The sequence below is a fragment of the Lissotriton vulgaris genome, chromosome 2_1, assembly GCF_964263255.1.
Source record: "Lissotriton vulgaris chromosome 2_1, aLisVul1.2, whole genome shotgun sequence".
Lineage (NCBI taxonomy): Eukaryota > Metazoa > Chordata > Amphibia > Caudata > Salamandridae > Lissotriton > Lissotriton vulgaris.
Window position 1 is genome coordinate 392,776,140 of NC_141687.1, and position 22,618 is coordinate 392,798,757.

General features: G+C 41.6%; 1 protein-coding gene across 1 annotated transcript in view; it reads left to right on the forward strand.

Annotated features, from left to right (window-relative positions):
• Positions 1–22,618, forward strand: part of LOC147730437 (caspase-8-like) — a 199,637-nt gene that overhangs the window by 111,213 nt on the left and 65,806 nt on the right. The window contains exons 6-7 of the mRNA XM_086955249.1: positions 5,892–5,916; positions 9,545–9,565. Coding sequence (XP_086811375.1) covers positions 5,892–5,916; positions 9,545–9,565 — 46 coding nt within the window. The remainder of the gene's footprint in view (positions 1–5,891; positions 5,917–9,544; positions 9,566–22,618) is intronic.

Below are 22,618 nucleotides of genomic sequence, written 5' to 3' on the forward strand. Positions count from 1 at the left end.
TATAAAAAAGCCATTGGGGACACGTTTAGGAATAGCTTGAAACAAATATAAGAACTTAGGTAAAATTGTCGTTTTCATTCTATTGGACTGATAGTTATTGAAAGTTTATTCCAACTCTTACGTTTTTTTTTTTATAACCGAGTAAAGTAATAATTTCATAATTAAGTCTCCATATTTGTTCAACAGTAGCAGAGATCCAAATCCTCAAGTATGTTACGACAGTGCAGCCTCCAGTTGTAGGTGTTGCCAATTCTAAATTATGCAGGATTGGGTTTTCTGTGAGTTTTATTTGTATCCTGAGAAGCGACCAAAAGTCTTTGCTTCTTCCTGAATTACACTCAATGTTGTTGCTGGGTCAGATGTAAAAATCGCAATATCATCAGCATAGGAAATTGCCTTAAGTTGATACATCCCCTTACTAAATGGGATGATATAAGTATTCCGATTTAGTGCTGTAATAAATGGCTCTATATATAAAGCAAACAGCAAAGAGGAGAGTGGGCACCCCTGCCTGGTACCACGCTATATCGAAAATGGAGCAGAGTATAGAATAATATTCAGAAGTCTAGCCTGTGGATTAATATATAACGCACAAATCCATTTCTGAAAGCGGCCTGGTAGACCGTTGTGAATCAGTGTCTTCCATAATGCATCCCATTCAACCTGGTCAAATGCTTTTTCAGCATCTAACAGGACCATCCCCAAATTGCGAGAGGTCCTATTAGCAATATTAAAAGCTGTTATAGCTGTATTGACAAGGGTGGTAGTATCTCTACCGATTATAAACCCATGTTGGTGTTCAGATACAAGGCCAGACATATAGGGCGTCAGTTTTTTTTGCTAGCACTTTGGCGAAAAGTTTAGCATCAGAATTGATGAGAGATATTGGGCGATAAGACCCACAATCATCCACCACAATGTTGGTCATGTCCCAGGACTTAGGAGCTTCCATACTTTTCCCTAATTTAGTCTATCCATGTTTTGGCTTTTTTATCCGCAATCCGGTATGCTAATATCCTACCGACTAGATCCCCCTACTCATATTGGCTAGAGCGTTTTTTGTGAAAAGCAGCTGCTCTCTTCTCTTTGAAGTTCCGAGTCAAAAGTGCCTGTGTATTTATTAAAGAAGAGTATATTAGATCTCTATGTAAACCGTTAGACATAAGTTCCTCCACGTGCACTAACTCTCATTTTTTTATGTATCACAAATTGCATTCAGACTGTTTTGATTGGTTTTATTTAGATGATAAATATACTGCTGAGAAAAGCCTCTTATATAAGCTTTCATTGTGTCCCATATAATAAAAGTAGAAGTGGTGTCCATATTAGATTATAAGAATTCAATGAGAATCCCTTGAGTATATGTAATACATTGAGGATTAGACAGCAAATGCATTGGAAATTAAAAGGGCCCTGGCTACTCTTGTCCTCAGCTGAAAGCTGATCAAGACCGTATTATGATCAGAAGCTATACATGGGCAGACCTCTGTTTGTGCCATTGCTAAGATACTGTTACTCACAAAAAAATATCTATTCTTGAATAGTGTTGGTGAGGCGCAGAATATTATGTAAATCCCGGTACAGTAGGATACAATGTACGCCATAAAACTGACAACCTATGTAGCTCCTCTAATTCATAAATTGACTGTCGAACCCTCCGCATTCTCAGGGAGGCAGATCGATTTTTTAAATTAATATCTTAGTTTAAAGTGCAGCTCCAACATTAGTTTATTAAAAAGGGTAGGATCATCCAAGTTTGGCCCATACAGTGAGCAAAGAACCAGTTTTTGTCATAAATTTCAAGCTGTGTAATGACCCACATGCCACCTAGGTCAGACGCATTTGTCAATTTATTGCAGACTATACGCTTGTCCCTAAGGATCGCTACCCCTCTAATTGCTGCCCCCTGTGAGGTACATTCTATCATCTTGAAACCTAGCTGTTTTAGCAGTAATCTCTGCCCTTATAGGCTAAATGAGTCTCTAGCAAAATCACCAAATGAGGTTTATATTTCTTAAGCTCTTCTCTAACCAGTTGTAGTTTAGTTGGAGAATTTAGCCTAGCTGTATTCCAGCTAACACATCTAATTGCCCCCATTATAAAGCATGTAGCATTCGGACTCATACCAAACTTTAGCCTTCGCTTGACGATATCCCTCCAAGAATTTCAGAAAACAAAAATACTAAACACAATCATCAGAGAAAGTAGACCCGTTACACATAAGCGTTGAGTATTATAATTTATCTCTTTATTCTCTTTTAATTAAATCAGTACCCCCTGCTTTTTAAAGCCCTGATACCGGTGCTTTTCAATATCCCACCGATAAACCAGCTGAAGATCTCCCCCACACCAGAGTCATGGGCGACTCCCCCATCCTCCCACCCAGTGTTCTAGAAAAAGAATCACCCCCACTAATCTGTTGTCTATCTAAGAGAGCATAGAGGAGCAGTGCCGTCCCAGAGCCTCCCTACTATAGTTAATAGTGCAATAATTAAGTTAACCAATTAGAAAAACTAGGAAATACAGTGAGAGACCTCCCCTCAAATAATCATAATTTGGAAACAAAATACTGAGTGTCCTAAGAGAGAACCACTTAATGCTATCTGTTCATGCTATTTTTTAGAGTTTTGTTGCAGTTTAGAAAGCGCCAGCTTTGCCTCCTGATCTGAGTAATAGATCTGCGAACTGCCATCCTTGATAACCTTCAATCGAGCAGGCTCTTGTTAGTAAACCAAAGCACCAAGCTCCTTCCAAGAGACAATAAGCTGCTGCATCCTCCGTATTTTATCCATCGTAATTTTACATAAATCAGATCTTACAATGATGGAGAACAATTTGACTGTCACTGGTATTGTAGGTCAGGCTTTGATAGCAATAGCCTGGTGCAATACAAAGTTGCCTACATAGATAAGGATTGGTCATGGTCGACGCAGATTAGACTGGTCTGCTTGATTAAGAAAAATTGGCAACCTGTGGGCACATTGGATTTGAGAGTCCCAATCCCAGTCCGCAAGATCAGGGAAAGCCTTTTGAAATAATTGAACAATGAAAGCTTGTGGATCCGAGCCTTCTTTGCCTTCCGGGATCCAAAATACTCTCAGGTTATTCCGGCGTTGCTAGTTCTCCAGGTCTTCAATTTTTCCTTGTAGAGCATTAAGTTGACTGTTGTGATCCTGAACAAGGTTAGTAGAATGTGACACCACATCCTCATTAGCAGACAGTCTTTGCTGCAATGTTGTCACCTCATTTATAAGTTCGGCCACCTTGCCAGTCACTGCGACCAGTGATTGTTGGATCATGGCATTGTCTGCCATAAGCTGTATATAGAGCTCCTGTGCTTCAGCTCTTTGTGCTGATAATATCTGCAGAATTGAGGCTAACGAGGGTTCTGATATTGACACCACTCCTGATGCTTTAGCAGTTGCAGCTGCATTTACTGCAGTAGCACTCACGGTCCCAAAGACCTTCTTTACTGGTTGCATTAAGTCAGTATGATCAGCAGCGAGAGAGCCCCCAGTAGCCCCGAAATTTTTTGGTAAATGCTCCGTTCTAGTCTGATAGGAGTAGGTACTTTGACTGCCAATAATTACAGAGGTTTGCCCAGAACCAGATAGCCTCAAGACAATAGATTTGATTTTCCCCTTTGAAGTCACTCATTTGCGTAAAGGGCTATCCTGGTTTTTTGCTTTTGAGTTTGCTGTTGTCAGCATGTTACCTTGTTGTTGAAATATATTGCTGTTGAGTTCAGTTGCTTTTCTGCCAGATCTGACTTGTTTAGCAACTTATTTGCAGATAAAGGATTGATAGTCTCCTCAGGTGAATAACCAGGGGACTCATCAGTGTTCATCAAAACACAAAGACGAAGCTGATATATCAGTTATAATAGTTTGTTGCTCATTGTGCTCAGCGTGCTCACTGTGCTGTTTACCAATGCTCAGTATAGGATGAATCTGCCAAAGCCTCTCCTGACGGTTTCAAACATTCTAAAGAGGATATATCCCCCTGCCCAGTTAATTCTGTTTCAGAGTTTGGTAGCCCAGCTAATAAGTCACTCACTGGCTGTGAATTGATTCTCACATTTTCAATTGAGCCAGTTAGAGCTGGATCTGCTGGTGCTGATGCTGATAGCTGATCTACTGGCTGCATTTACATGGTTGTAGGTGTTAAATCAGTCATATCAGCTAAATGCAATTTATCTGTTACTTGTAAGACTGGCGAGCCAGTAGAAACTGCATCGTCGTCACTCACCACAGGATCTACCAGTGCTAACGCTGATAGCTGATCTACTGGCTGCATTAACATGGTAGTAGGTGTAATATCAGTCATATCAGCTAAATATTATTTGTCTGTTACTAGTAAGACTGGAGAGCCAGTAGAAACAGCATTGTCGTCACTCACCACAGGATGGAATAAACACAGTAGTATTATGTCTGCTAACTCAAGTGAAGGCTTCAAAGATCCAGCAGCAGCCCCCCCCCCCCAGGATGCAGCACAGCCAGACTTCCCAAAGAGGACACCAACACTGCATCCATAGCCGAATCACAAATTATCTCAGATGAGCGCCCAAGCCCGCCTCCATAACAATCTCTGCCATGGCGGCTTTAGGAGCGGCAGTAAGAAAGTCCATAGCCATCCCTGAGTGAAGCAATCTTATTACCAGTCTGCCCACTCATGGAGCATTCTTCTTGCATACCCCGCCGTTCAAATCCGTTGCAGAGCTGGCACCGTAGGCCCTAAGGGAGTTTTATGGTTGTACGTCCAGCCCATGGCACATTGAGTTTACGTGGAGCCATAGACTGCCGGACAGGAGGAAAGCAAACAAGTAGACTGGGCCAATAGAGCACAGAACACCGCTGACCGCTCCAACGGTGTACACAGCTCTGGGTGTTTCCGAAGAGAAGTAGATGTTGGGCGTCTCGTCGGAGCATTAGAAGTAAACTGTCAACTTTAAGGTTCTTAGCTGCATATTTATTTATTTAAAGTATTTGTATAGCGCAGCTGATACCTTGCAGGTTTCCTGGCCCTGGAGAATACTCTAACTGAGGAGAACAGGAACGAGTAGCAAGCGGGAGGAATTAGGGAAATAACCAGGTCTTGATCCGTTTTCGAAAGGGAAGGAGTTGTGAAATTTGGCGGATGTCGATGGGCAGACTGTTCCATAATTTAGCCGCTGCGACCCTGAAGGATCTGCCCCCAGTTCTGACTTTGTTGTATCTGGGCACTTTTACCAGACAGGCTGAGGCCGATCGCAGGGCTCTGTTAGGAGTGTACCACAAGAACAGGGCTTGCAGAGGACTGGGCCCGAGTCCCTGCAGAGCCTTAAAAACAAGGCAGAGGGCCTTGAATGCCACACGCTGCTTCAGAGGTAACCAATGTAGCTCGGCTAAGGCCGCTGTGGCCGAGGATCTCCTAGTCCAGCCGAGAGCTAGCTTGGCAGCGGCGGACTGAATTCTTTGAAGCCGATCTAGCAGCGTAACTGGAGACTGAAGTAGCAACGCGTTACAATAGGTGAGGCGACTGAGAATAGTGCACCTGACTATCAATGCCCGAGCTTGTGCAGGGAGAAGTGGCATAATTTTACGCAGGGAACGTAAGAGGGCTGAGCAGGTCCCCACTGTTTTTGTGACCTGGGTTTCCATACTCAGCTTGTTATTGAGCATGGCTCCCAGGTTACGGACCGAGGTTACTGGCTGTGGTTTGTCCCGTGTTTCTGGAGGCCAGAAATCGCTCGGGAACTGGTGAGGTATGTTGTTTCCAGCGCAAAACAGAACCTCAGCCTTCGAGGAGTTAAATTGTAGAGAGTTCTTATGCAACCACCCAGCCGTCTCTCTTAGGCAGTCGTGGAAGGAAGTTAAGGAGATGGAGTCTTCTCCCTCCCAAGAGAGAATGAGCTGGGTGTCGTCAGCATAGTTGATCGTTTTTATCCTGTAGGACTTTATTAACGTGATCAAAGGCTTAAGATACACGTTAAAAAGGATGGGACTGATGGAGGAGCCCTGGGGAACTCCCTGGGGCACAGGTGCAAATGCGGATTGGAATGGGGGAAGGGATACAGCCTGTCTCCTGTCCCGCAGATAAGAATGAAACCATAGCAGAGCAGTGCCATCCACACCTGCCTCACCGAGTCTCTCCAACAGAGTCCTGTGGTTGACCGTGTCGAATGCGGCAGACAAGTCCAGCAGTATCAAAGCTACTGGCTGGCCCCTGTCTGCACGCATACGAAGATCCTCCATGGCTGTCAAGACAGCTGTTTTGGTGCCGTGGGCTGGACGGAAACCGAATTGAAGGTCATCCAGGATGTTGTTCTGCTCCAGGTGAGTGGAGAGACAGGAGCTGACCCAACGTTCGGCGACTTTTGCTGGAAATGGCAGGAGGGAGATGGGTCGGTAGTTTGATAGACAGTCAGGGCTCAAGGAGGGCTTTTTCAGGAGCGGGGTAACGAGAGCCTGCTTCCAAGGGGTAGGAACATATCCGCAGTGCAAAGATTGGTTGCATATACTGCGCAAAGTGCCGAAGAGATCTGTTCCAAAGCTTTTCCAGATTTTAGGAGGAAGGGGGTCAAGAGGGGAGCCCGAGGTGATTCTGAGCGCCAGTCTTTCAAACTCGGATTCAGGAATAGGGGGGAATTCCCGCAACCTAGCCGTAGGGATGGAGCCTGAGGGCGTCGAGTCATGGATGATGGTGCTAGCTCCCGGGCAGTTGGAACAGCCCAGCGAGGGGGGGGTCTTCAGATTGTGGATGATGGTGTTAATTTTATCAATAAAGAATGCTGCGAGATTGTCACAGAGTGCTTGTGTGGGTGGCAGAGTCATTGCGGCACAGTCTGGGTGGGTTAGGTTTTTATGTATCTGAAAGATACTTTTCGAGCTGTTGGTGGCGTTGGCAATGGTAGAGCAGAAGTAGTTGGCCTTACTTTGCACAATGGCAGTTTTATATGCCCGGAGGTTATCTTTCCAGAGAGATTTGTTGGTGTCCGAATAGCCTTGTCTCCATTTTCTCTCTGATTGTCTGCAGGCTAATTTGAGGGCTCTCAATGAGTCGTCAAACCAGGGGGCTGGTGCTCTTCTCTTAGGTTTGCATTTTTTCTGGGGGGCAAGGGATTCCGAGGTGTTGGAGATCATTGTGCAGAGCGCCGTGTAGTTGTCCTCCACCGACTGAGAGGGGGAGAAGCTATTTTCCACATTGAATACGGGGCCAGCCGATCTTAGTTTGTCCAAAGCTTTCAAGTTAACATATATCTCGTACTCAAAGAGAAAAGGTTGTTCTCTCCCTTGCATATGTCGTTTGGTAATAGTCGCAGAAAAGTATAGCGCTTAGCGTTCAGCGCTCAAGAGCATTCTGGAGCACTCCCAGACACTGCTCCTCACGGCGGAATCGATGGGGCAAGAAATTCCTTTGCCCCTCTATTAGTTCTTTCTCCCCCAACTCTCAGCATACGTACATAGAATTCTTCTACTCAGTTTCTAAAGCACCTCTCTAATATATCCCTTTTCACCACACCTATTCGTCCTCCTCTTTGTTCCTCTCATCAGTGCTCTGACTCATCTGTAACTTCTCCCACCTTTGCCTACACCCCTTACCTTGTTATGGAACCGCCTTCCCCTCCTTTCCTATGTCTAGTTCCTGGCCATGCTCGTTAGACACTGCCCTGTTTTTATTTATATTGCCACAAAGTAATAATCTGTTTTGTATTAAAGGCAATTCTTTTTTACACCCTCTAACGTTAGAAGTTTATTTTTGTTTGGTGCTGTGCACGAGATTCGATTCCTGGCCTGTGGGATTTCAGTCGGGAGTTCGTCTTTTTTCTAAATTGCAATCTGGTGCATCATAAATTTGTGCATTCATCAGCTCGATCATTTGTCACATTATACTTATCACAAAAGTATTCTTTAACTTGACGTTCATCAAAATAACATAGCACCTTGCTGCCGCATGTTCATTATTCACATACCAGATCTCTATACGTCTCATACTATTTGCATTACTAGTACTTATGTAGCAGGAAAGTCTGCTGCTAATTTATACACTCCTCGCATGTACTCAATCATATCAACAATTGTGTAAACTTCACTGCCACTACACTAGCCTTGGAGTCACACTGCCAGCCCCCCTTAGTACTAAAAACATCAAGCAGCGTTTTGAGCAGAATTTTCTCTGTACACCACATACATGCTGTTTTCCTTATTTATCATGCAATGGCTGGTTTCTTACTCACAGAATCATTTTCCTCTGCACCCTTCTTTGTTCTTGAAGCAATGTCATGCCAGCTCACATCTACCAAGGGGCATATTTACAAGGACGGAGTTAAAATTATCGCTGCAGAAAACTGCCACTAAAGCGGCGATAATAGGCTTGATAATAGGCTCTTGAGAATTCCAGAGAATTCCAATAGAAGCCCAAGTTTACACCAGAACATGGGCTTCTATTGGAATTCTTAGGAATTTCTTTTTTTTTGCTTTACCTTACAAAATCAGTTCATACATCTTTTGGTAGCAATCCCCCTCCCCCCACCCCGGGTCCAAAAAGTAGAGAAAACATATTATATTTACAAGCGATAAGGCACAATCCTTCAATGTGGATTCAAGTTTCAACAGTATCTATACAATAATAAATGAAATAAGAAGATAGTTATCATATCTAACAAAGAAAAAAAACAGATAAGAAGAGGGCGGGAATTAGCAGCGAGTAAAAGAAAAGAAAAAGAAAAAGGGGGGGAGAACGCAGAAGGGAGAGCGGGGGAGAGAGGGGGGTGGGGGGAAGGCCAAGGGAGTCTAAAATACATTATACAACTTGAGTGTTCAAAATGTCGAGCCATCTAGTCAAGGGGTCCCAGACCACCAGGCCCTTCTTTCCTTTTTGGCGTAAATAGCTCTCTCCAACCTATAAGTGGCGAGTAATCTAGCTTGCCACTGACCAAAAGACGGGGGATTCAGGTCTTTCCAATGCATAGCAATACATATCTGCAATATGGTCATAGCAACAAACATCAGTGCGCCCCTGCCTTAGGGTCGTATAGCCCTAGCATGATAGTAGCTGGCATGAGTTGTATATCTAAAGAGAGGATTCTGCTTAAAAACGCTTGTACCTCTTTCAATAGTGGCTCAAGTTTAGGGAAGTTGGCGAAAATATGCACAGCATCCGCACTAAATTCTGTACAGTGCGGACAGGTAGTTCATTTGGCGATCCTACTAGGGGTTATGTACATAAAATATCCAGTCTTATAAAATTGCGCTTGCAATTTAGGGGATAACGAATATGTTTGTGCTAGACCCACGGCAGAGCAAAAGGCATTAGGTGGAGTATTTAGTTTCAACTGCCATTTAGCGTCTATTTTGCTTAGGTCATCTGGTCGCTGTTCATTCAGTGCACAATAGATGTCTCCTATCCTCGGTAGGCTAGAGCCAAGCAATTTATCTATCAGACCTACCACGGCAAACACAGCGGGCCCCCCAGTTTTATTTACCAAGAAACTCGTAGTAGCATTGTACTGGAATGTCTCGCTGTTATTCAAATTATAACAAATGTTCAGCTCTTCAAATGACAGAATACGGCCAGAGCCGTACAAGTCTCCTAACTTACTAATGCCAGCCAGATGCCATTGTCGAAGGTATATGTTTTTGAATATTAATCGGAGGTTATCATTATTTCTGATAGGGGTATAATGGCTCAACTTGGCAATTCCCAAAACGTTGTGAATATTACGGAAGACCTGATAAGCACTAATCATCGTCTTAAATCTTACTCTCTTATAATAACTATATTCCAGATGACGCCACAGACACCCCCTGACATTTTCTTCTAAAAGTAAGAGATAGTGAGAGGGCAAGCCTGATGGGCTTAGAGTGTGATCCTCACGCATTAGTTCGCGGCAATGCTGTAGGGCGGCAGCCCAATAATATAATTTTAGGTTGTGAAGAGCCCATCCTACCCTTTCCCTAGGTAGAGAAAGAAAATTAAAGGCCCTTCTCTGCTGTGCATAAGCCCAAATTAACTAAGAGAAAATTTGTTCAAACACTAAGAGCTTACAACTGTTAAAAACGAGCGGAATTGTACGGAAAAATATAAATGAGTTTGGGGAAGTACGTAATTTTTATCCCATTGCATCTTCCTACAATAGTTAAATGCAAGTTGTAAATTTTCCTGAGTGATTTCTTCATGTCATTGGCTGAAGGGGACAGATTTTCAACAACCAAAATGTCTAAGTCTGAAACAATATTGACTCCTAAGTATTTTGCTTTATTAGTTATTCTGTTATCTACCCAGGTTACTTTTTTGTTAACAACAATCTGCGTTTTTGTTCTATTCAGAGCGTAGCCCGAGAGCAGACCGAATTCTTGGGCTTCTTGCTCAAGGGCACTTATAGCCGACTCGGGTTCCGAGGTTCTTATGGCTAGGTCCTCGGCATAAGCCATGATCTTTGTATCTATGCCAAACCTACTCACTGGCAGAATTGAGGGGTTAGCTTCAATTCTTCTTATCAGGGGGTCGATATAAAGGGCGAAGAGTAGGGGCGAACATGGACACCCCTTCCTCGTACCTCTTGTTATATTTATTTGTTCTGAGAGCTGACCGTTAATAACTATTTTGGCTGTTGGGTTCTGATACAATGCTTGAAGGGCCAGGATCATTCTTGGTCCAAAACCAGACTGCTGCATGACAACCCAGAGAAATTGCCAGGAGACCCGATCAAACACTTTTTCAGTGTCTAAAAGAATTAATGAGATCGGGTCTCCTGTCACCTCTGCGGTGTCAAATAGCGTGATGTATCGACGGACATGTTCGGTGGTGCCTTTTTTTGGAATAAATCTGTGCTGCCATCTGGATATTAATGGTACAATGTTGGAAGACATTCTCATGGCAATAACTTTAGAAAAAAATTTAGAATCAGAATTAATTAATGTTATGGGTCTATATGAGGACATCTCAAGGGGTGATTTGTCCTTTTAGGAAAATATCACAATTTTAGCCGATGACCAGGAGTTTGGTGGAGAGGTCCCTTCAAAGATGGAACTTACTACATTTGTGAAGATATCTTTTATTTTAGCTGAGAAGAATTTATGAAGTTCGACAGGAATACTGTCCGGCCCAGGGGTTTTACCATCCGAGAGACTAGCCAATACAGCCGCAATCTCTTCCCATTCTGGGGGGTTTTCCAAATCATCATGCGTGTCACTGTTCAGTTTGGCTGTCGGTATCCCCTCTAGGTATTCTCTAATCATAATGCCTATATCTTTGGGTGAACCTCTGATGCATTCTTGGTAAGGCTTCTCGTAAAATTTCCTAAAAGCTTCCTCTATTTTTTGCGGATCGGTGGTTGTCCCTTCCATGTCTGTATTAATTGAGGTGATGGTATTTGCAGTTATCTGTTGGAAATGGCAAGCTGATGGCCAATAAGTTTGCTCCACTGATAGCATTTCTCGCTTGATGCGGCCCATTTAGTAGCTATTTTCTCTGCTAAAACAGTCCCCATCTCAGATTTGGAAACAGCCACCATTGTCTGTGCCTCTTCTATTCCTATACCTGCCTGAACTGCTTGTACTAGTTTTTTTCCTGCTTCTATCATCTGTCTTTGTAGCATATCAATTTGTGCTTTGTCATTCATGTTCTTTCTAATTTAGAAATGTAATGTCTCCCCCTTTATGCCTGTTTTGAGAGTGTCCCAAACCACTATTACAGATGCCGTCCCAATGTTTATATTCAGAAATTCCTGTATCCAACCAGCCATATGCTCTCGATAGTTACTATCATACAACAAAGCCTTTTCAAATGTCCAATTCGACCTTTGTCCCTGGTTGGCCCAGCCCTCTAAATTTAAAATAAGAGGGTTGTGATCCAATAGAAGTCGGGGGCGACATCAATAGAACAGCCATGTATTAAAGCAGATGAGACAAGAAAATAATCCAATCTAGCTAGCTATAAGTGGGGAGCTGAGAAGAAAGTAAAGCCATTCTGATCGGGTTTGGAATAAGCCCACACCTCTTTTAAGCCATGAGTGTTTATTAAATTAAGGAGGGCCTGACAAACTTTAGGCTTTCTTCCTTCATAGCGCCAAGAATTACCTGAGTCCCAGGTGCTAGACAGGTTTAGGTTTAGGTCACCACATAGAATTACTGGGAGTGGCCAATGCGCTAATTCTTCATTCACTTGATTTATCACCCCTGGATCGTCTAGATTCCAAGCATAGACCGAACAGATCATAAATATAAGATTAGAGGATAAAGAGCACCTTGCCATAACCCATCTCCCTAGTGTATCCAATTTAACCTGGTACACTACTAATGGTAATGCTTTACGCACCAGAATCTCCACCTTCTTTACCCGGGAACCCTACCAAGTTGCCCCAATAAGATTAAAACCCAACAAATTTACCAGAGATCTCTGGCCCCCTTCGATGTGAGTCTCTTGGAGACATACTTTATCTGCCCCATCAATCAAAGTGTCTGCTCAGACTTCTGTCTCTTCAATGAATCATTCAGACCACAAATAATTAGCGAGACAATCCTAAACTCATTTTGTACGTTCATTGTTTTTTATTTTGGTGCTACCCTATATAGTAACCTGTGTATGAACTGCAATAGCCAGGTCCCTCCACGTCCTGCGAACGCCTCTCCCCAGCACCCCCCACACCCCACACCCCATGCCCTCCCACCCCTCTCCCCCATCCCCCCACAAAACCTCACATCCCGCTCTCCTATATTGCAAATGTAAGTGTTTCCTAAGATATAGCATTAGATATACTTAGAAAGGAGAGCGTCAGCCTCTTAGCCTCTAGTTTCACAGTTTTCAGCATGGACCCAGTCACCCCTCCCCCCCCCAAAAAAATGGACAGTCAGGGAAACCCTGAATGATGAAAACCTAGTGTGAGACTCCCGGCCACCATCCTGCTCCGTAGTTAATCCCTTAAACACAGACATTTGGCTAGCATAGCTACCCCAGTGAGATAAGACAAAGATACAAATAATTACGTATGTGGGAAAGAAAAAGGTAAGCATACAAATTGGATTTTTCCCCTTTAAATTAGGAAAGAACGCCAATCAAGACCCCCTAACATGTTAAAGCGGAAATTTGTGGGAAGTTCATCCCGGCGTCATAAGCTTCCGGCTTCATTTCCTTTTACTCCCCACAATCTCTTTTAAGTACTCTCCTACTTTAATCTCGGATAAGAAAACCCGGGTTGATCCTTCAAAAATCAGTTTCAACCTTGCAGGGTTCATCAGGAAAACTTTGTCACCTTTTTGTTGTAGGGGAGTAATCATTTGGCGCAATCGCCATCGTCACTCGACTGTTGCATGGCTAAAGTCTGGTTTGACAAAAACTTGATTCCGTCTGCCTCTTTCTGGGAGTTATTCCTGGCCTGGTCATATATTAATTGTCTTAAAAGAAAATTCCCCAAGAAAACAAAAAAGCTCTAGGTTTATCGGTTCCAAAGTTGCTACCGTCTCGTTTTTGCTTCAGGTTAAAAGGAAAGCGGTGCGCCCTTTGGATCTCCTGATCCCAATTCCAGATCATCTGCGATGGGAAGGCTGTCCGAAGCAATTTTACGATGTACCCTCTGGGGTCATCTAGAAGTCTCAGATTATTCCTCCGTAGCCTATTTTCCTGCTCCTCCAGCTTGGTCATCATGTCAGTGAGACAGGCCTCGTGGGAAGCACCCTGTTCTTTGACTTGCGAGACTTCAGTTTCAAGGGTCTCTGTTCACACTTCAACCATTGCGACCCGATCGCCAATATCTGTGCAGATTTTGTTTAATTTTCTCATTCCTCCATGGAGTTTTTTGGAGGCTCCCTTCGCAGCGAGGCTATCTGTTCTAACTTCCTCCTGAAACAGCTTGATGGATGCAAGGATTGATGCTAGAGAGGGTTTAGGCAGATTTTCATTTGATAGCTGTGGTCTTTCGCTCTGTTGGAGGTTGGAGCTCCCTTCCAGCAGAGACCCTTGTAGGTCTTGGTGTAGGTCTGAGTGATCTCACTTCAGTTGTCTGTGCTTTTTGCTTCAGGGCTTTTTTTGCTTGATAGTTCTGGGGGCAGAGTCGTCAGTCTCCCCATCCGATTTACTGGTAGAGCTCATTGGATCATTGTCAGTCCTGGATGGGGATCCATTTGAGACAGAAAATACATTTTCATTTGCCATGTCTGGGGTCTGTGGAACTATAGGCCTGGGGTTCAGGTTTTCGAGCCGTTCTTCTCAGCCGCTTTATTCGTCAAAAGTGTCTTATTTCCGGCCTCGCCGTCAGGGGCAGTAGCAGCAGCTGCAGCAGTGACAGTGACAGCGGCAGTGGGAAAAGTAATGGTGGAGGGAGAAGGAGCGGGACTGATGGTATCGATAGCAGTGACAGCAAAAGTATTAGTGACAATGTCTTGCCCACAAGTATCGATCTCTGGTGCCCGGCCTATCTCACTCCTGACAACCCCTCCATCCTGTATTTTTTTTGTTCACCTCAGCATCCCTTTTACCTTTAGGTGGGGGGGTCCGGTCTGTCACTTTTTTCGGTTTTATCTTTTTCTTTGTCCCCCACTTCATTGTGGGTAGGAATGGCCTTTAACTTAAGGGTCTTCTGACCGCGAGTTGCCTTTTCTCTACTGCTCCTCCTCATCAGGCTCAGGCTCAGGCATTCGCTGCTTCCACTGCTGAGCCGGTCCAAGCGACCTCCGACCCCCTCCGATAGGGAAGCGGCGGCCAGTCGTCCCTTGTCGGCAGCAGTACCCCCGTTGCAGTGCAAGTATAGCTCCACAAGAACCCACACACGCGATTTCGCTCCTCTTGCTCCACTCCCACCATGTGCCGAGATTCTAGGTGTCCGTAGCCCGGGTACGTCTGACAGCGTGGCCGCTGCGAGCATAGCCAGGTGAATGCCCTTTGCGGTCTGCTAGGTCTGCTAGCGATTGCTGAGTCTGAACAGTCAGATCGGTCAGATCACCTTCGAGCAGCTGGAGGCGTGGAGGCCGGGAAAGGAAATGCTCAGACCAGCGCCATCTCCTGTCGCAAAGTGGTCAGTACCACAGTTTCTATTGTTTTAATACATACTGCTTGTGCTGTACAAGTGACTACAGCAAGACGGAATTCTCAGGAATTCTCAAGAGCCTATTATCAAGCCTATTATCTCCGCTTTAGCAGCAGTTTTCTGCCGCTAAAGCGGCAATAATTTTAACTCCGTCCTTGTAAATATGCCCCTAAGTTCTTAGTAAGAACATCTCCCAATTTGCAGGCTTTCTCATCTGTCTTCACAATGCTAAAAAATCTCAGGTCAAACGTTTTGAGCCACAATGTCTCTCTTACGATAACAAATACATGCCACACTCTTCTCTGCATCTTTGCAGATATATATACTGCACATAAGTAAATTCACAAATGTACCAAATTCCTTGAGCATCCCACTTCTGTTACTCTGCTTACAGTATATATCTCTGTGAATGGATTTAGACTAGCTCTTTGATACAATATTGTAAACTAAACAGTTCTTTCTTCAACTTCTCCTGCCATTTTCTGTGAACTGTTTTTCTACGACTTCCAGCAGGATGCCCTTATCACATGTCAGCTCTAGGCGGCCTTTATATACCTATACCCTGTACTTATCATGTATTCTTTTTTAAACATATATATTTTAACAAAGTGAATCAGTAAAATTCACATTGTTCTGCTGAAGAAGAAGAATTGACAGTATTTTTGTGGTGTGGAAAGGTACAGATTCTCAGTTGCTGACCTTCCTTCATGTATTAAGGTGATAATAGAGGGAGCATCCTGAAGAAGAAGTTTAGTCCGAAATGCGGTGATGTGACAGATTAAGACATATCCTCAGTGTATTCCGCATTTAAAAATTCAGTTGTGAATATAAAGAAGAAATGGAAATGGAAAGTGAACATTAGGTTTGAAGATATCTAAAGAGTTGAAGAGTGTTACCCACCTTAGCTTATGCAAGTGTTGCAATGCATGGTAAGGACTCCGAATTTTTAAACAAATTAATAACTAAAATTTATAAAAAGGTCTTCCAACTCCCTAGGTCAGCATCATCAGAGCAAATGCGGTTACAATTCGGATTAATGAATGAAATACTGGGAAGACTGTACACATGCATCAAAGTGTGGTATCGAATAAAGGAAAATGTCCGCAATAATAATAATCTTAATACATTTTTATGGCAGGAGCTGCAAACACAAAAAAACTCAGAGGCAAATAAATTCCTGTTTAGTGCATTGGAGTTAACAAGCACCACCAATCTATGGGATAAAAACTTGCAGTTCACTTCATTCAAACAGGTAATAAACAAAGCCGCCAAATTTCACTCTTTGATCACAGACAAAGAAATTTTTTCTCACCGTTCCCATTCATGGATTGTGATCAATAGCTACAAAACTCTGACCTCGGCGGCTTACTTGGAAACAACTTTCTCAATGTTTATCAAAAAAAGATTGATGGCTCTGCGGTTCGGCAAATTTCCAACTCTTGCCGACAAACCAACTTGGAAGCATGTTGAATCTATTGAATGCTGTCTATGTGGTTATACAAAGGAAGATTTAATCCACATAATATGCCATTGTAAAAAGCTGAATAAAGAGCGAGTGTCTTTTTTGAAGAATATCTTTCTGGTTAAGAGAATTCACACATGTAGGACAGCAGTTATCTGAGGTTTGGACTCAACGGCTCCCCAAATGAACTGTAAGCTGATAAAGTTTCTTCTGGCCTTTGAAAATGGATTGAAAGCAAATACATTATTGGCTACTTAAGTCTTATTAGGACAGAGGACTAATCCTGAAGGTAGTCTTTGTTTTAAGGTTTTAGAAAAGAGATTATTTGGAAATTATATATATATATATTCCCCTCTTAGTTGTTTTATTGAAATTAATGATTATTTGATTTTTCTGTTTAGGTTATTTTATCCTTGTGTGAATATTGTAAAGAAAATTTGTTATGGTTTTTAACTAACTAAACAATAAAGATAAACAATAAAGATCAAAATGTCAAGAGTTGAAGAGTATTAATTGTATTGTTGAATGGTTGACATTTTTTGGGCATAGAGCAAGCAGAATTTGTATAGAACTGTAACCATCTGGACAATGCATACAAGATTAGTCGACCATACCAAATTCGTAATGACACACATTAATCAAGTCCATTATTTTCTATTCTTTTCTACTAATAATTCTTTCTATTATTTTCTACTGAGAAATACTCAGCTACACCCATCATGGCACACAACCAGCCTCACACTTTGGGGCACGGACAGTCACTATAGACTCCTCACATATATCTCCCTGCTGAGGAGTTCACATATTCTGTAACAAACTTTGATTTTAGCATTGTGAAAAAAGTCTTTAAGTTACTCTTTGGGGAGTAATTAGAAAGGATCACATGGTGTAGTAGATAAGACACACCCTTCAGAATAATAAAACCTAGGTTCAAGAACAATTCCTAATAATTGTCAACTAACACTGTGTAAGCCTTAAGAAATCCTAAACAAATCTCTTTATCTCTCCGAAGATGTAGATTTCAGTATTAGTCAATAACGCAACAATAAGTTATTTGTCCTTTTGTGAGGGTGCTGGCTGTTTTCAAGGGTCTCCAGAAGTTCTTGCCCAAAGAAAGAAAGTGGCAGATTCATTTTTTTTTTTTTTTTTTTAAGCGTTTTTATTGTTTGCAAGTAGTGACAAAGTTCATATTAGATCGGTTCCATATTTAACATATAGTTATACATACATTCAAAACAAAAAGGAATATAAACATATAATAATATTTCTAATATCAGAACTTCACATTACTTCTAAAGAAAGAAAGAAGAAAAGATGAAAGGAAAAAAATTATCAGTAATGACCTGCTCAAGGCTTTTAACCCTCGAAAAATCCCTTCCATATTTTCTCCTTTTTCAAGAAAGCTTTAGGGCCTCTAAGTTTTGCTAGGGAGAGCTCCATTGTTCTAATTTCATATACCAGTGCTAACCAGTCAGCAATCATTGGGGGTTCTTTAGAGATCCAAACCCTGGCTATGATTAATCTAGCACAGGCTATCAAGATCGTTAAGAGATCTTTGTTGGGACAATTCGTATCTTGAATATCTAACAGAACCCATTGTGCCGTAAAATCTATTGAGCTAATTTGGTAAGAATGAAGATAGTAGGATATACTATTCCAAAATTTTGCGAGTGCCGGACAGTAAAAGAACATATGTTCAATCCCAGCCGCAGCAGTATCACATTTCACACACTTAGATTTATCTGTCAAGGAGTTGCCATGTGACCAACTAGTTATTCTTTGTGGCGTAAAGTATAGCTCCGTAACAGTCCTATAGAGTTGCATTCTCAAATTGGAGGAGTGAACTATATCATTTAGATGAGATAGGGCATTAACAATGTGGACTGAATTAATATTCTGGTTTAGCCTACGAGACCATTTATCTGCAATTAGGGTTGTATTTTCCTCCTTCCCCTTCATGAGCCACTGATAACCCCATTTAATCAAAGATTTAGTTTTTCCTGAATAAATACCTTCAAGAATTTCAGATTGGCCAACTGCCTTTATCTTCAATTTGTTCCAAAAAAAGTCTCTAATCTGTCTATATTTAAAAAACATATCGTCAGTGAACCCATATGTAGTTTTTAGGTTATCGAAATTCATCAAACCATTAATATCATACAAGTCTCCTAGCGTACTTATACCTAATCTCATCCAGCGATTTCCCACACCATCTGCGAAGATTCCAGGCAGGCCCGGGTTGTTCCATAGTCTAAGCTCAGCATTGTAAAATGTGGAATTGCTAATGTGCAAAATTTTATCCCAAATTCTGATAGCATGCTTAGCCGTCTTAAACTTTACTCTTTTGAAGTAATTGGGGTCGTGAACCCGTAGTAAAAATTGATTGGCATCTGTTCCCAACATATAATAATGAAAAAATAAAGGAGGGGAATTTTTTACTAAACTCCTAATGCGTAAAAAAAAAGAAGCCAAAAAATAAAAATTAAAATCCGGAAAAGTAAGTCCTCCTTTAGAAATAGGTAATGTCAAATATTTAATGGCCCTTCGTGCCTTTTTGTACCCCCAAATAAAACTGCTGCAGATCCCATCTAGTTTCTTAAAGAACAGTTTATTTGGCAGTAGTGGTATAGCTCTACACAAGTAGAGTAGTTTGGGTAAAATTTTCATTTTAATAAGGTTTACTCTCCCTAGTAGGCTCAGTGGTATCTTGTGCCATTTTTTAAAACTTGCAGCTGTCTCTTTGAGAAATGCCCCATAATTTATTTCAACAATTTTCTCCACTTTAGCCATAAGTTTTATACCTAAATATACTGCTTCTTTACTGGTCTTATATATACATGCAGCCGGGGTGTAATTAAGTATGATTTGGGTTTTGTTTACATTTAACTTATATCCTGAGATTTCCCCAAATTTGTATGCTTCCTCTATAATTGCTGGCATAGCTTTACATACATCCGGTGTATATATTGCGATGTCATCCGCAAAAGCAGTTAATTTAAGGGTAGTATCCCCATGTTGCGCAGGTACTATATTTGTTTGAGTATTTAAAGCATTTAAAAAAGGTTCTAAAGAAAGAGCAAATAATAATGGTGAAAGGGGGCATCCCTGCCTAGTACCTCTAGAAATCTTAAAGTTATTGGAATCCGTACCTCCGTAACTAATCACCGCCCGTGGTTCATCATAGATTGACATAACCCAGTCTAAATATGGACCATGTATACCCAATTTCCTTAACACTGCCCATAGATAATCCCACCCCACTCGGTCAAATGCCTTTTCCGCATCTAACATTATCATACCGAGTGGGGTGTTAGTAGTTTCGGCTACATCCAAGGCTGTTATAGAAGTGTTAACATGCATGGTGGTGTCTCTACCTATCACAAAGCCATGCTGTTGAGGGTTTACAATATCTAACATATGGGGTGCTAATCGATTAGCTAAGATTTTAGCAAAAATTTTCACATCCGAATTTAATAGAGAAATGGGCCGATACGATCCACACTCTTTTTCTGGCTTCCCCTTTTTTAAAAAAAATATGATTTTTGCGAGTTTCCATGAAGAAGGAGCATGTTTAGAAACAATAATAGAATTGATAACCGTTTGTAATAGAGGAGCCAACTCTTGGTAACAAAGCTTATACACCTCGCCTGGTATGCAATCTTCCCCAACTGCCTTGCCTAAGGGTAAGTGATCTATAGCAATTTTAATCTCCTCCATAGAGATAATTGAGTTTAGATGTTGTATTGTTTCTTGTTTAAGTTCTTGCGTTGAGTTCAAATGTTGATCAAGGTATTTTTCGATATTTATTTGGCTCGGTAGCTCCTCTGGGGTATATAGGTGTTGGTAGAATTTAACGAATTGCTCTAAGATTTGATCCTCCTGCCCGTATAGCTCAAGATCTGACCCTATTATTTCTTTTATTCTTGTTTTCGCTTTCCTGTCTGCTGTTTTATAGGCTAATATCTTTCCGATGCGATCGCCCCCTTCATATTGATCTAATTTGTATTTATGAAGACTAACCGCATGTCTTTCCCTTAGCTTCTTCCTAAGTCCCGCTTGTATCCCTACTAGTTGTGTTCTAATCTGATCAATATTGTTTTTTGATTGCAGTGTAGCATCCGCCAGTTGTGATTCCAAATCTAATAATTTAGAAGTCATATCCTTATTCTGTTTACGATTCTCTGTATTAAGCCTATACACATACTGTTGGACATGGCCTCTGATACTACACTTGCAAGTATCCCATACAGTATTAATGCTCGCTGTATCAATATTTAGCATAATAAACTCTTTGTATATGATTTTTGATTGCTGTGATGAATATTTGGTCATTCAATAAGTGTCTAGGAAAGGTAAATTTTCTTGCTTTTGCGTTCTGGTTGTCAATGTTCATTTCCATAAGGAGAGGATTGTGATCTGAAGTTACTTTGGGGCAGATTTCAATCGTGCATTTTTCCAAAGTATTATCGGAAGCCCAAATCATGTCGATCCTAGAGCATGATCTGTGCGGGGCAGAATAATAGGTATAACCTGGCGTCTTAGGGTGTTTAGACCGCCATATGTCTCTAATGTTGTTTAGTCTAGCCAATTCTAGAATCGCCATTCTAACTTTGTGCATTCTTTTAAAATTCCTTGGTCCCGTTGAATCCATTTTATAGTTCATCACACAGTTAAAATCTCCGGCAATAATGGTTTCCCCTTCCAATTCTAGTAATTCTATGCTTAGATCTTCATAAATTTTAGGTTTATCAATATTTGGGCCATACACCACACACAGTACTAATTTTGCTTCAGCCCCTTGAATCTGTGCTATTGCCCATCTACCTCTATTATCAGTCACAGTCTTTATAGTATCTAGTTGCAGTGATCTTTGTTTCAAAATAGCAACCCCCCTTATGGTCTCGTTCAACGTAGTACAAATAACTAATTCATAACCTAATTGTGTAAGCCAATTTCTATCCTGATACTTTATATGAGTCTCTGACAACAGCACTATGTTCGGATTATACATTTTTATCTCTTCTTTTACTAGATTCCTTTTACTTTTATTGTTTAGGCCATCGACATTCCAACATAATATTCTTAACTTAATCATTTATTAATTATTAAATTCATATATGGTAAGATCCTATTCCTATTTGTTCTAATCTTCCTTAACATTATAGTGTCATTTTCTCTACACCAAAATAAAACGTCAAAACTTGCAAACACATTTTTCCTTTTAATCACCACCCCCCGCCCCTGCCTTTCGTTGCCACCCTTGCCCTTGCCCTTGTGGCAACCCCACCCCCTCCCTTGCACCTCCCTTAATTTCCTGGCCCTAACGAAGGTTACCTGCGCCATTGATTGCGCCGCATTGTGAACAGAAGAAATTACCGCAGCTAAGTATGCCTCACTCTAACGCTCCCGCCAAAAATCACGTAAATTTTTGCATTTATTAAATCTTGCCACACCTTTTTCTCCTTTAGAGCTCAACCCTTTATCCCCTCGAACCAATAGTGATTCAGACCGAGACGCCCAACTAGGAAAACGGAGACCTGTTTTCCGAGTTCGCATGCCATAAAACCACCCGCTGTACATCAATTCAGGTTACCATATAACCATCCTCTTGTCCATGTACGAGAGAGCAATATATGCCATCTTTAACCGAAAATTGTTTACTAATCACCTGCCTGTCTTTTCATAGCAAATTTATAGAAAGATTCTCAGCTCTAAACCTTAGAAAAGCGTGCCTCCACGGGATAACAATTATAATTCCAAGTGCTAATTCAAAGGTAATGTCCGAACTGAATCATTGCCCTTCCCAGAATCGAATTTAGAAAGACACCCCTCTTAATGGTTTTATTCTTGTCCCCACAGTCCAACTAGATTTACATACGGTACTGCGGTATACCAGACTTGAGCCTCATCCCCGCTGCACAAGTTTGAAGCCCAGCTCATAATTGAAATTCCAACATGGTAAATGGATTATTATATCGCACCCTTTGTGAAATAATTAACACCGTAATATTAAAAATAAAAACAAGGTCCTCCATTTTTCAACAGGATGACGGGCACTACCCCAATTACTGAGGACATCCAATAAGAATAAACCTCAGTCACAGACAAAAGTCTGGTACGTTCTATTACTAAATATATACCGGTCCCTTGAGGCA